Consider the following 13829-nt stretch of genomic DNA (forward strand, 5'->3'; position numbering starts at 1 on the left):
TAAAACTAAAAATGCCCTGACCCCCACCCCAAAACTACCCCCACTCCCAAAAAATAAAAATACCCAACCCCCTACCCCACCCCTAAAACTAAAAATGCCCCTCCCCCCCTCCCCCAGCCCTAAACCACCCCGACCCCGTACCCCCAAAAACTAAACATACCCCGCCCCCACCCTGCCACGCCCCTAAAACTAAAAATGCCTGACCCCCCTCCCCCACCCCTAACCCACCCTGACCCCGAACCCCAAAAATTAAAAATACCCTGACCCCCCTCATCCTGCCCCTTAAACTAAAAATGCCCGACGCCTCCTCCCCGCCCCTAAATCACCCCCACCCTCTAAAACTAAAAATACCTTGACCCCCTCATCCCGCCCCTATAACAGCCATAGTCCTAGCCCCACTTACCTCCTCCTTGATCGCGTCCTCCTCAGCTGACTCCCTTCTTCTGTGCCTTAACCAGGCATGTGCGTGGTTAAGCACATGTGTGGTTAAGGCCCCAAACAAGGAATGAATTGCAATGATTAGGACAATGAGCAATAGTAAAAGCAAAATTGTGAAGATGAGAGATGTGAATACGAAACCCCCCACCATATTGCAATAAACATAAGACATGAAATACCTAACAAAGAAAACCTAATCTCTACCCTAACGAGAGCTAGTTGTGATAAACCCTAATTTACAATAGGTTCTGAGATGTGGTGTCCTAGCCTGATGAACACAGTGGGTTTTGTATCCAGCAGTGTAATCAGCTGCAACATACACTTACCAAACCCAATCCGTCTCAGGAGTTCAAATAAGTATGTACAATCTAGGGAGTCAATGGCCTTTTCCAGGTCCAGTATTAGGCATACTGCTTGAGGATAGGACCTTGGGGCTAACCCCATGACCCTAAAGAGTCTGTGGATATTAAAGAACATGTATGTTGGTAGAAACCCATTTTTATCACGGTGGACCAAGTGAGGAAGCAAGGGCAGGAGGCGCTCATCTAAGATGTTGCTTAGAATTTTATAATCAATATTAAGGGTAACTAAGGGCCTGTAGGAAGATAAAGTTTTTAACTACAGGACTAAAAAATATGCATAAGTCCAATAAAACTCAGACGGTAAACCATCTGAGCCAGTGGTTTTACTTGACACTTACAAGCAAATAGCTTCTATAATTTCAGTAGCCATAATCGAGATGTCTAGATCTCGGCAGAGTGCGAGGGCGAGTTGGTGCTGTGATGTGTTGTCTAAAAACTCAGTTAAGTCTGTTAGCGGGTTCCAATGAGGAGGGTTATGTAATGACTGTTAAAGCATTATGGATTTGAGGCTGTATAAACACACAGGTATTAGGTGCAAGTCAAATAGTAGTGACGGGGCGGGAAACATGACCCTGTTTCACAAGCCAGGCCAACAGGGCACTGGGTTTGTTGGCTTTTCACTGTATGAGCAGAGTAATTAACACAGCAGAGCTGTTTAAGAGCAGTTTGTTTTGTTTGTGCAGTTGTGAGGTCACAGTGCTGCGGTTTCAGGGCGGCAAAGCAACACATGTTTGAGTGCTTTCAGTTCAACATTCAGGCCCTCATTACGAGTGTGGTGGTCTCAAGACTGCCACACTCGCGATGGCGGTCGAACCGCCACAGACAGGGCGGTCCGTCTGCCCTATTATGACCTTGGCAGATGGACCACGGTATGACTGCCAGCACTGCCAGGTTGCCGACGGTCAAAGTCTGTTGGTCTCGGCGGTCGCAGTCTGCCAGGGCAGCGCTGCAAGGGAGTCCCCTTTCCGCCAGCCTTTGCATGGCGGTCTCACCGCCATGGAAAGGCAGGAAGAAAGGGGGTTTCGGGGGCCCCATTGAGGCCCCTGCACTGCCCATGCACTTGTGATGGGCTGTGCAGGGACTCCCATGGAATGCTCCATTGCGCATTTCACTGCCCGAATTACGGGCAGTGAAAAGCGCGATGAGTGCTATCGCACCCGACTTATCTATTACGAGCCGGCGTGAATGTTGTGGTGAATTTTCCACTGGGCCAGCGGGCGGAAACGCTTTTTTCACCTGCTGGTACAGCAGAACACTCCTAATAGGGCGGCCAGCATACCGCCAGCACTGGTGGTATGTGTAGGAAAGTACCATCTTGCCTGGCATGTTACCCCCATTTTTCACTGTATATATGTTGTTTTAGTTATATGTGTCACTGGGACCCTGGTAACCCAGGGCCCCAGTGCTCATAAGTGTGCCTGAATGTGTTACCTGTGTAGTGACTAACTGTCTCACTGAGGCTCTGCTAATCAGAACCTCAGTGGTTATGCTCTCTCATTTCTTTCAAATTGTCACTAACAGGCTAGTGACCAATTTTACCAATTTACATTGGCTTACTGGAACACCCTTATAATTCCCTAGTATATGGTACTGAGGTACCCAGGGTATTGGGGTTCCAGGAGATCCCTATTGGCTGCAGCATTTCTTTTGCCACCCATAGGGAGCTCTGACAATTCTTACACAGGCCTGCCACTGCAGCCTGAGTGAAATAACGTCCACGTTATTTCACAGCCATTTTACACTGCACTTAAGTAACTAATAAGTCACCTATATGTCTAACCTTTACCTGGTAAAGGTTAGGTGCAAAGTTACTTAGTGTGAGGGTACCCTGGCACTAGCCAAGGTGCCCCCACATTGTTCAGAGCCAATTCCCTGAACTTTGTGAGTGCGGGGACACCATTACACGCGTGCACTACATATAGGTCACTACCTATATGTAGCTTCACAATGGTAACTCCGAATATGGCCATGTAACATGTCTATGATCATAGAATTGCCCCCTCTATGCCATCCTGGCATAGTTGGCACAATCCCATGATCCCAGTGGTCTGTAGCACAGACCCTGGTACTGCCAGACTGCCCTTCCTGGGGTTTCTCTGCAGCTGCTGCTGCTGCCAACCCCTCAGACAGGCAGCTGCCCTCCTGGGGTCCAGCCAGGTCTGGCCCAGGATGGCAGAACAAAGAACTTCCTCTGAGAGAGGGTGTGACACCCTCTCCCTTTGGAAAATGGTGTGAAGGCAGGGGAGGAGTAGCCTCCCCCAGCCTCTGGAAATGCTTTGTTGGGCACAGATGTGCCCAATTCTGCATAAGCCAGTCTACACCGGTTCAGGGGACCCCTTAGCCCTGCTCTGGCGCGAAACTGGACAAAGGAAAGGGGAGTGACCACTCCCCTGACCTGCACCTCCCCTGGGAGGTGTCCAGAGCTCCTCCAGTGTGCTCCAGACCTCTGCCATCTTGGAAACAGAGGTGCTGCTGGCTCACTGGACTGCTCTGAGTGGCCAGTGCCACCAGGTGACGTCAGAGACTCCTTCTGATAGGCTCCTTCAGGTGTTGCTAGCCTATCCTCTCTCCTAGGTAGCCAAACCCTCTTTTCTGGCTATTTAGGGTCTCTGTCTCTGGGGAAACTTTAGATAAAGAATGCAAGAGCTCATCCGAGTTCCTCTGCATCTCTCTCTTCACCTTCTGCCAAGGAATCGACTGCTGACCGCGCTGGAAGCCTGCAAACCTGCAACATAGTAGCAAAGACGACTACTGCAACTCTGTAATGCTGATCCTGCCGCCTTCTCGACTGTTTTCCTGGTGGTGCATGCTGTGGGGGTAGTCTGCCTCCTCTCTGCACTAGAAGCTCCGAAGAAATCTCCCGTGGGTCGACGGAATCTTCCCCCTGCAACCGCAGGCACCAAAAAGCTGCATTACCGGTCCCTTGGGTCTCCTCTCAGCATGACGAGCGAGGTCCCTCGAATCCAGCAACTCTGTCCAAGTGACTCCCACAGTCCAGTGACTCTTCAGTCCAAGTTTGGTGGAGGTAAGTCCTTGCCTCACCTCGCTAGACTGCATTGCTGGGAACCGCGACTTTTGCAGCTACTCCGGCCTCCGTGCACTTCCGGCGGAAATCCTTTGTGCACAGTCCAGCCTGGGTCCACGGCACTCTAACCTGCATTGCACGACTTTCTAAGTTGGTCTCCGGCTACGTGGGACTTCTTTGTGCGACTTCGGGTGAGCACCGTTTCACGCATCCTCGTAGTGCCTGTTTCTGGCACTTCTCCGGGTGCTACCTGCTGCTAAGAGGGCTCCTTGTCTTGCTCGACGTCCCCTCTACCTCCTGGTCCAATTTGCGACCTCCTGGTCCCTCCTGGGCCGCAGCAGCGTCCAAAAACGCTAACTGCACGATTTGCAGCTAGCAAGGCTTGTTGGCATCCTTTCGGCGGGAAAACACTTCTGCACGACTCTACAAGGCGAGAGGGATCCGTCCTCCAAAGGGGAAGTCTCTAGCCCTTTGCGTTCCTGCAGAAACCGCAGCTTCTTCAGTCCAGTCGAAGCTTCTTTGCACCCGCAGCTGGCATTTCCTGGGCATCTGCCCGTCTCCGACTTGCTTGTGACTTTCGGACTTGGTCCCCTTGTTCCACAGGTACCCCAGATTGGAAATCCAGCGTTGTTGCATTGTTGGTTTGTGTCTTTCCTGCCTTATTCCTCTAACACGACTTCTTTGTCCTTAGGGGAACTTTAGTGCACTTTGCACTCACTTTTCAGGGTCTTGGGGTGGGCTATTTTTCTAACCCTCACTATTTTCTAATAGTCCCAGCGACCCTCTACAAGGTCACATAGGTTTGGGGTCCATTCGTGGTTCGCATTCCACTTCTGGAGTATATGGTTTGTGTTGCCCCTATCCCTATGTGTCTCCATTGCATCCTATTGTAACTATACATTGTTTGCACTGTTTTCTAAGACTATACTGCATATTTCTGGTATTGTGTATATATATCTTGTGTATATTTCCTATCCTCTCACTGAGGGTACACTCTGAGATACTTTGGCATATTGTCATAAAAATAAAGTACCTTTATTTTTAGTATAACTGTGTATTGTGTTTTCTTATTATATTGTGCATATGACACTAAGTGGTACTGTAGTAGCTTCACACGTCTCCTAGTTCAGCCTAAGCTGCTCTGCTAAGCTACCATTATCTATCAGCCTAAGCTGCTAGACACCCTATACACTAATAAGGGATAACTGGGCCTGGTGCAAGGTGCAAGTACCCCTAGGTACTCACTACAAGCCAGTCCAGCCTCCTACAGTATGCTTGCTGCAGCGGCTTCGGCGGTCTTTGAAAAAGACCGTCGAAGCCGTAATGAGGGCACCCGTGTTTCACTGCCCTCCAGCGCCACTTTGATACAGTATCCTCTGATTGTAACTTTGAAACCTTCCCATTCACTAGCGGTAAAGGGGGTGGAGTCATGGTTGAGAACAAAGTAGTAAACTATTTTGTTGTGTAAGGTATCATGAAAGGCAGGACCCTCTTACACAGCGGTCTGTAGGCACCAGATTGTTATCAGGTAGTGCCCCCATACCCCAGTTAATGCATTTTTAAGAGAATAATGGTCGGAAATAGTGCAACCCATGCCATATATGTGAGTGAAGATGCATGGTAATTCATAAATAGATTTCCTATTCAGTACGTTCCATGTTGAGTTGCAGCGATTGGGCAACTTACACATATTACCCTTAATGGGCTCAATTAAACCCCACAAGAGTATGTTTGTTTTTTAGTGCATTTTATTGTGCTGAACATGAACCCCCAACCGTTAGCAATTTTTCCTTTAAAAATATTTTTTTCACACTTCTAATAAAGTTCTTGCAAGCATGTTTAGAACCTACACTGTGAAGAATATACAAAGTAATAGTGGTAGCAACATAATACATGCTCCCTGTCACAACTGCCATTTCTTGTGTAGAAATCATCCACGAGCTCATTTGCATTATCATGTCAGCTTTTGTTGCTTTATTGCTCCACATACAGCATTTACACTCAGCCTCCTCTATGAAGTGCCTTTTTGACCAAACATGGCATCTGACAACATTTTTGAGTAAAAGTGTATTTGCAGCGCAAAATACTAATTTTAAATACCAGTTCTAGTAGGTTATAATAATATCGAAACTGGCTTTCTTTTGAGTCTGTTTCATGGTAAGAATATGTCATGTTTATTCTTTTTTCTTGATTTTTGTATTCTTTTAGCAATCCGAAAGGAAGAAAGGGGCTTTCTAGAGAAGGCAGGCTATGTTCAGAGCCTGACTGCTGGCGTTGCTCCAATCGTTGTGGTGGTAGCTAGTGTCTGCACGTTTACACTACATATGGCTTTAGGATATGATCTTACTGCTGCACAGGTATTTGATCTAACCTCATTCAGCCAGTTCTGGATTTGTAAAAATGTACAAAATATTGGTTCTTCATTGCACAATTTACTATGTGAACAATCTGCTTAAATATGGTCTGCAATATGGAATGAAGTACAATAATTTAGTCATAACTTTGAATTGAAATACTCCTACAAAGAAGACTTTTCCCATCCATTTCTTGTTCAGAAACAATGTAAACACTGAAATGTTTATGGTATAGAAGTTTCTGTTAGGGCCACAACTTGCTTAAGATTCTGCTCAGTAGATGCCTCATTTCCAGTAACCTGTGCCACTGAAAATATAATGTAAATACTTTAACCTAAGAAAAATCATGTAACCTTGGTGACTCTTTACAAATGTTTTATGTTGATAGGCATAGTATCTTCAGTCTATCATGATATAAAAACATTTTCCTCCACCCTTACTGGGGAAGAATCTACAAAACGGAAAGCTCAAAGTCTTCAAACCCATTTGCCTCTCACCATCTGTAGGAAAATTACCCTTTTGGACATGGTCACTCCTACTTTTAGGTCACTAGTACTGAGGCTTTTCGACTGAGGTGAACTGGGTCCCTGCCAAACAGGTCCCCAGTGCAAGTGCTCTTTTCCTAAAACAAGATAAAATGTGTACAGTTGGCACACACTCCTGTACCTCTTTAAGTCCCTAGTAAATGGTACCTCTGGTACCTAGGGCCTGGGTACTGGAGAGGGTCCCTGAGAGGTGCAGCATGAATTATGCCACCCCCAGGGACCCTCCTAAAAAGTTGCACACAGCTGCCATTGCAGACTGCGTGTTCTGGTGCAAACCAGGCGAGAACACAACATGGCACACCCATTGTGTGCCATGCCTCATTCACTGCATCTAAACATATGAAAGTCACTCCTATAGCAGGTCTTAGAGCCCTAAGACAGGGTGCATTATATTTGATGTAAGGACAAATCTGTATGAGCAGATATGCCCCTGTGATGTCTAGTTTGATTACTAAATATTGCAAGTGAACAGGGAAGCCATCTTAAGGTATGTACTGGATGCTCGTCATTACGAGTTCCACAGCTACATAATGGCTTCAAAGAAACATATGATGTTTGGTATCAAACACCTCGTCTTAATAAATCCAGGCTGATGCTAACCTTCGATTTATTATGACGTGCACAGAGAGGGCACCTTAGAGGTGCCCCCTGAAACCTACTAGTCTCTTATTGTACTGGCTGACTGGTATTAACCAGCCTGCCACCACAGACATGTTACTGACCTCTTTAAGGTGAGAGTCCACAAACTCAGAAGTGAGAAACAATGCCTGTTCCGAAGGACGGTGGTATCACCTATCCCAGCAGGATGGCTAGTGAATGTGCAAACCAAGCCCAGGGACATCAAAGACCCTGCCGCCTTGGGTAAACAACCTCGGCTTCCCCAGACCGATGAGTTGCCAACCCCTATCCTAAGGCCAACTTGGCACCAGGACAGGCAGGAAAATTAGTTATGCAGTAGCCATACCCCTATGGTGGCCTACCTGAAGTGGACACTCAAGGAAGAGTTTCACCATCTTGATTTTGGCGGAACTAGGAAGTCTGTGACTGAGTTATGCCCACTCCCCACATCAAGGGGTCATATAGGGGGTGTTGTCAATCCAAGGGTAAGTAGCCCATTGGTTATTGTAGGAAGTTTGCTCTCTATATACTATCTGAAAGTGAGAGATAGTGTGCACAGAGTCCAAGGGTTCACCTTAGAGGTTGCTAGTGGCAACATTAGAGAATATAAATGCTCTATTTTCTGGTAGTGTGGTCGAGCAGTAGGCTTATGAGAGGGTAGTGTTAAGCATGTGTTGTACACACACAGGCAATAAATGAGGAACACACACTCAAAGACTTAACTCCAGGCCAATAGTTTTTATATAGAAAAATATATTTTCTTAATTTATTTTAGAACCACAAGATTCAAGATTTGAGGTAAGTACATATAATGCAAGGTACTTCACACAGGTAAGTATAGAACTTTGATTTAAAACATTAGTATACACAGTTTTGGATAAAATGGCAATAAGTTATTTTAAAGGTGGACACAATGAACAAATCAACAGTTCCTGGTGAAGGTCTGTTTGGTTAGTTTTCTCAGATAGGGCATAGGCAGCCCTGGGCATAGGCAACCCAGCGTTGGAGGTTCAAGGCAACCCCAAAGCCACAGAACCAGCAACACAGGGCCGGTCAGGTGCAGAGGTCAAAGGAGGGCCCAAAACACATGGGCGACTATGAAGAACAGGGGTGCTCCGGTCCTAGTCTGCTTACAGGTAAGTATCTGTGTCCTCGGGGAGCAGACCAGGGGTGTTTTGTAGAGCACTGGGGGGGGGGACACACAAGCCCACAAAACACACCCTCAGCGGCACAGGGGCGGCCGGGTGCAGTAGACAAAGTAAGCGTCAGGTTTGCTATTGAAAGCAATGGAGGGACCCTGGGGTCACTTTAGGCGATGCAGGCAGGGCACAGGGGGGCTTCTCGGGACAGCCACCAACTGGGCTAGGATGAGGGCCACCTGCTGGTCACTCCTGCACTGGTGGGTAGTTCTTCTCGGTCCTGGGGGCTGCAAGGGCAGTGCTTGGTCCAGGCGCAGGTTCCTTGTTACCAGGCAGTCGCGGTCAGGGGAAACCTCTGGATCCTCTCTGCAGGCGTCGCTATGGGGGTGCAGGGGGGTCGACTCAGGGTACCCACGTCATCGTAGTCACCTGGGAGTCCTCTCTGCGGTGTTGGTTCTCCTGAACTTGAGCCGGGCTTTGGGTGCTGAGTGTGAAGTCTCACGCTTCTGGCAGGAAGAGAGAGTTCTTTGAAAGTTGTTTCTTTGTTGCATAGTGTAGGAAAGTACCATCTTGCCTGGCATGTTACCCCCATTTTTCACTGTATATATGTTGTTTTAGTTGTATGTGTCACTGGGACCCTGGTAACCCAGGGCCCCAGTGCTCATAAGTGTGCCTGAATGTGTTACCTGTGTAGTGACTAACTGTCTCACTGAGGCTCTGCTAATCAGAACCTCAGTGGTTATGCTCTCTCATTTCTTTCCAAATTGTCACTGACAGGCTAGTGACCATTTTTACCAATTTACATTGGCTTACTGGAACACCCTTATAATTCCCTAGTATATGGTACTGAGGTACCCAGGGTATTGGGGTTCCAGGAGATCCCTATGGACTGCAGCATTTCTTTTGCCACCCATAGGGAGCTCTGACAATTCTTACACAGGCCTGCCACTGCAGCCTGAGTGAAATAACGTCCACGTTATTTCACAGCCATTTTACACTGCACTTAAGTAACTTATAAGTCACCTATATGTCTAACCTTTACCTGGTAAAGGTTAGGTGCAAAGTTACTTAGTGTAAGGGCACCCTGGCACTAGCCAAGGTGCCCCCACATTGTTCAGAGCCAATTCCCTGAACTTTGTGAGTGCGGGGACACCATTACACGCGTGCACTACATATAGGTCACTACCTATATGTAGCTTCACCATGGTAACTCCGAATATGGCCATGTAACATGTCTATGATCATGGAATTGCCCCCTCTATGCCATCCTGGCATAGTTGGCACAATCCCATGATCCCAGTGGTCTGTAGCACAGACCCTGGTACTGCCAAACAGCCCTTCCTGGGGTTTCACTGCAGCTGCTGCTGCTGCCAACCCCTCAGACAGGCATCTGCCCTCCTGGGGTCCAGCCAGGCCTGGCCCAGGATGGCAGAACAAAGAACTTCCTCTGAGAGAGGGTGTGACACCCTCTCCCTTTGGAAAATAGTGTGAAGGCAGGGGAGGAGTAGCCTCCCCCAGCCTCTGGAAATGCTTTGTTGGGCACAGATGTGCCCAATTCTGCATAAGCCAGTCTACACCGGTTCAGGGACCCCTTAGCCCCTGCTCTGGCGCGAAACTGGACAAAGGAAAGGGGAGTGACCACTCCCCTGACCTGCACCTCCCCTGGGAGGTGTCCAGAGCTCCTCCAGTGTGCTCCAGACCTCTGCCATCTTGGAAACAGAGGTGCTGCTGGCACACTGGACTGCTCTGAGTGGCCAGTGCCACCAGGTGACGTCAGAGACTCCTGCTGATAGGCTCCTTCAGGTGTTAGTAGCCTTTCCTCTCTCCTAGGTAGCCAAACCCTCTTTTCTGGCTATTTAGGGTCTCTGTCTCTGGGGAAACTTTAGATAACGAATGCATGAGCTCAGCCGAGTTCCTCTGCATCTCTCTCTTCACCTTCTGATAAGGAATCGACCGCTGACCGCGCTGGAAGCCTGCAAACCTGCAACATAGTAGCAAAGACGACTACTGCAACTCTGTAACGCTGATCCTGCCGCCTTCTCGACTGTTTTCCTGCTTGTGCATGCTGTGGGGGTAGCCTGCCTCCTCTCTGCACCAGAAGCTCCGAAGAAATCTCCCGTGGGTCGACGGAATCTTCCCCCTGCAACCGCAGGCACCAAAAAGCTGCATTACCAGTCCCTTGGGTCTCCTCTCAGCACGACGAGCGAGGTCCCTCGAATCCAGCGACTCTGTCCAAGTGACCCCCACAGTCCAGTGACTCTTCAGCCCAAGTTTGGTGGAGGTAAGTCCTTGCCTCACCTCGCTGGGCTGCATTGCTGGGAACCGCGACTTTGCAGCTACTCCGGCCCCTGTGCACTTCCGGCGGAAATCCTTCGTGCACAGCCAAGCCTGGGTCCACGGCACTCTAACCTGCATTGCACGACTTTCTAAGTTGGTCTCCGGCGACGTGGGACTCCTTTGTGCAACTTCGGCGAGCACCGTTTCACGCATCCTCGTAGTGCCTGTTTCTGGCACTTTTCCGGGTGCTACCTGCTTCAGTGAGGGCTCTTTGTCTTGCTCGACGTCCCCTCTCTCTTCAGGTCCAATTTGCGACCTCCTGGTCCCTCCTGGGCCCCGGCAGCGTCCAAAAACGCCAAACGCACGATTTGCGTCTAGCAAGGCTTGTTGGCGTCCTTCCGGCGGGAAAACACTTCTGCACGACTCTCCAAGGCGAGAGGGATCCGTCCACCAATGGGGAAGTCTCTAGCCCTTTTTGTTCCTGCAGAAACCTCAGCTTCTTCTGTCCAGTCGAAGCTTCTTTGCACCCGCAGCTGGCATTTCCTGGGCATCTGCCCATCTCCGACTTGCTTGTGACTTTTGGACTTGGTCCCCTTGTTCCACAGGTACCCTAGATTGGAAATCCACAGTTGTTGCATTGCTGGTTTGTGTCTTTCCTGCATTATTCCTCTAACACAACTACTTTGTCCTTAGGGGAACTTTAGTGCACTTTGCACTCACTTTTCAGGGTCTTGGGGAGGGTTATTTTTCTAACTCTCACTATTTTCTAATAGTCCCAGCGACCCTCTACAAGGTCACATAGGTTTGGGGTCCATTCGTGGTTCGCATTCCACTTTTGGAGTATATGGTTTGTGTTGCCCCTATCCCTATGTTTCCCCATTGCATCCTATTGTAACTATACATTGTTTGCACTGTTTTCTAAGACTATACTGCATATTTTTGCTATTGTGTATATATATCTTGTGTATATTTCCTATCCTCTCACTGAGGGTACACTCTAAGATACTTTGGCATATTGTCATAAAAATAAAGTACCTTTATTTTTAGTATAACTGTGTATTGTGTTTTCTTATGATATTGTGCATATGACACTAAGTGGTACTGTAGTAGCTTCACACGTCTCCTAGTTCAGCCTAAGCTGCTCTGCTAAGCTACCATTATCTATCAGCCTAAGCTGCTAGACACCCTATACACTAATAAGGGATAACTGGGCCTGGTGCAAGGTGCAAGTACCCCTTGGTACTCACTACAAGCCAGTCCAGCCTCCTACATTGGTTGTGCAGTGGTGGGATAAGTGCTTGAGACTACTTACCACTCTTGTCATTGTACTTTTCATAAGAGAAAAATATACAAAACAAGGTCAGTGTATATACACATAGCCAAAAAGTTTTGCATTTCCTCTTTTCACTCTTTTCTAAGTGCTGAAAAGTACTTCTAAACTTTCAAAAAGTTCTTAAAAGTTTAAAAAGTTTTTTTTTTCTGTCTTTCCAAAAAGTTCTGAAAACTTTTGTCCCTTTCTCTATCACTTTAACTCTCTCTAAAAAATGTCTGGCACAGGCCAAAGTGTTGATCTGTCCAAACTTGCATATGACAACCTTAGCTGGAAAAGAGCAAGGAGTCTCTGTATAGAGAGAGGTTTGAGTGTAGGGAAGAATCCTGCCTTGGAACTGTTAATTAACATGCTTAGAGAACAGGATAAGGCCATAGGTGCCCCATCTGTTGAAAAAGTACCTAATAGTTCCCAATCTGATTCAGGGACTCCCCCAGGAAAAGATTCAGGAAAGAAACTTCCTAGCCTGCCCATTACTAGACAATCTAGCATAGATGGTAATGATGATGAGCCACACCATAGAAATAGTGTTGTCTCACATCATAGCAAAAGCATGTATTCTCACCATACTGGTAGTAATGTTTCTGTAAACCAAGCTGTTAAGTTGGCTTCTGTAAGGGACAGGTCTCCTTCTGTTCATTCCCATCATAGCTCTGTTTCTAGAAATGTCCCTCCCACCAACCCTGATGACAGAATGTTAGAGAGGGAACTCAATAAGTTGAGGGTGGAACAAACCAGACTGAAGCTTAAAAAGCAACAGCTGGATTTGGATAGACAGACTTTTGAATTAGAGAAGGAAAGACAGAAGTTGGGTTTAGATACCCATGGTGGCAGCAGCAGTATTCCCCATAGTCATCCTGCAAAAGAGCATGATTCCAGGAATCTGCACAAGATAGTTCCCCCTTATAAGGAGGGGGATGACATTAACAAGTGGTTTGCTGCACTTGAGAGGGCCTGTGTTGTACAGGATGTCCCTCAAAGGCAGTGGGCTGCTATCCTATGGCTATCATTTAGTGGAAAAGGTAGGGATAGGCTCCTTACTGTAAAAGAAAATGATGCTAATAATTTCCAAGTTCTTAAGAATGCACTCCTGGATGGTTATGGCTTAACCACTGAACAGTACAGGATAAAGTTCAGAGAGACCAAAAAGGAGTCTTCACAAGACTGGGTTGATTTCATTGACCAGGCAGTGAAGGCCTTGGAGGGGTGGTTACATGGCAGTAAAGTTACTGATTATGACAGCCTGTATAACTTGATCCTGAGAGAGCATATTCTTAATAATTGTGTGTCTGATTTGTTGCACCAGTACTTGGTGGACTCTGATCTGACCTCTCCCCAAGAATTGGGAAAGAAGGCAGACAAATGGGTCAGAACAAGAGTGAACAGAAAAGTTCATACAGGGGGTGACAAAGATGGCAACAAAAAGAAGGATGGTAAGTCTTCTGACAAGGGTGGGGACAAATCTAAAAATGAGTCTTCATCAGGCCCACAAAAACACTCTGGTGGGGGTGGTGGGTCCAAATCCTCCTTTAATCAGAACAAGGAAAAGAAACCATGGTGCTATTTATGTAAAATAAAAGGCCATTGGACAACAGATCCCAGTTGTCCAAAGAAAGGCACCACAGCTCCTACCACTACAACCCCTACTGCTACACCTAGTGTCCCTACTAATAGCAGTGGTGGTGGGAGCAAACCTACTAATAGCCAATCCAAGGGAGTAGCTGGGCTCACTTTTGGTAAT

The 13829-nt window shown here is 47.5% G+C and overlaps 1 protein-coding gene across 1 annotated transcript in view; it reads left to right on the forward strand.

The window, feature by feature from the left end:
• The window catches only part of LOC138249528 (ATP-binding cassette sub-family C member 5-like), a 2567733-nt gene that overhangs the window by 753936 nt on the left and 1799968 nt on the right, over positions 1 to 13829 (forward strand). The window contains exon 7 of the mRNA XM_069203478.1: positions 6034 to 6182. Coding sequence (XP_069059579.1) covers positions 6034 to 6182 — 149 coding nt within the window. The remainder of the gene's footprint in view (positions 1 to 6033; positions 6183 to 13829) is intronic.

Source organism: Pleurodeles waltl, chromosome 8 (genome assembly GCF_031143425.1).
Source record: "Pleurodeles waltl isolate 20211129_DDA chromosome 8, aPleWal1.hap1.20221129, whole genome shotgun sequence".
NCBI classification, from domain to species: Eukaryota; Metazoa; Chordata; class Amphibia; order Caudata; family Salamandridae; genus Pleurodeles; species Pleurodeles waltl.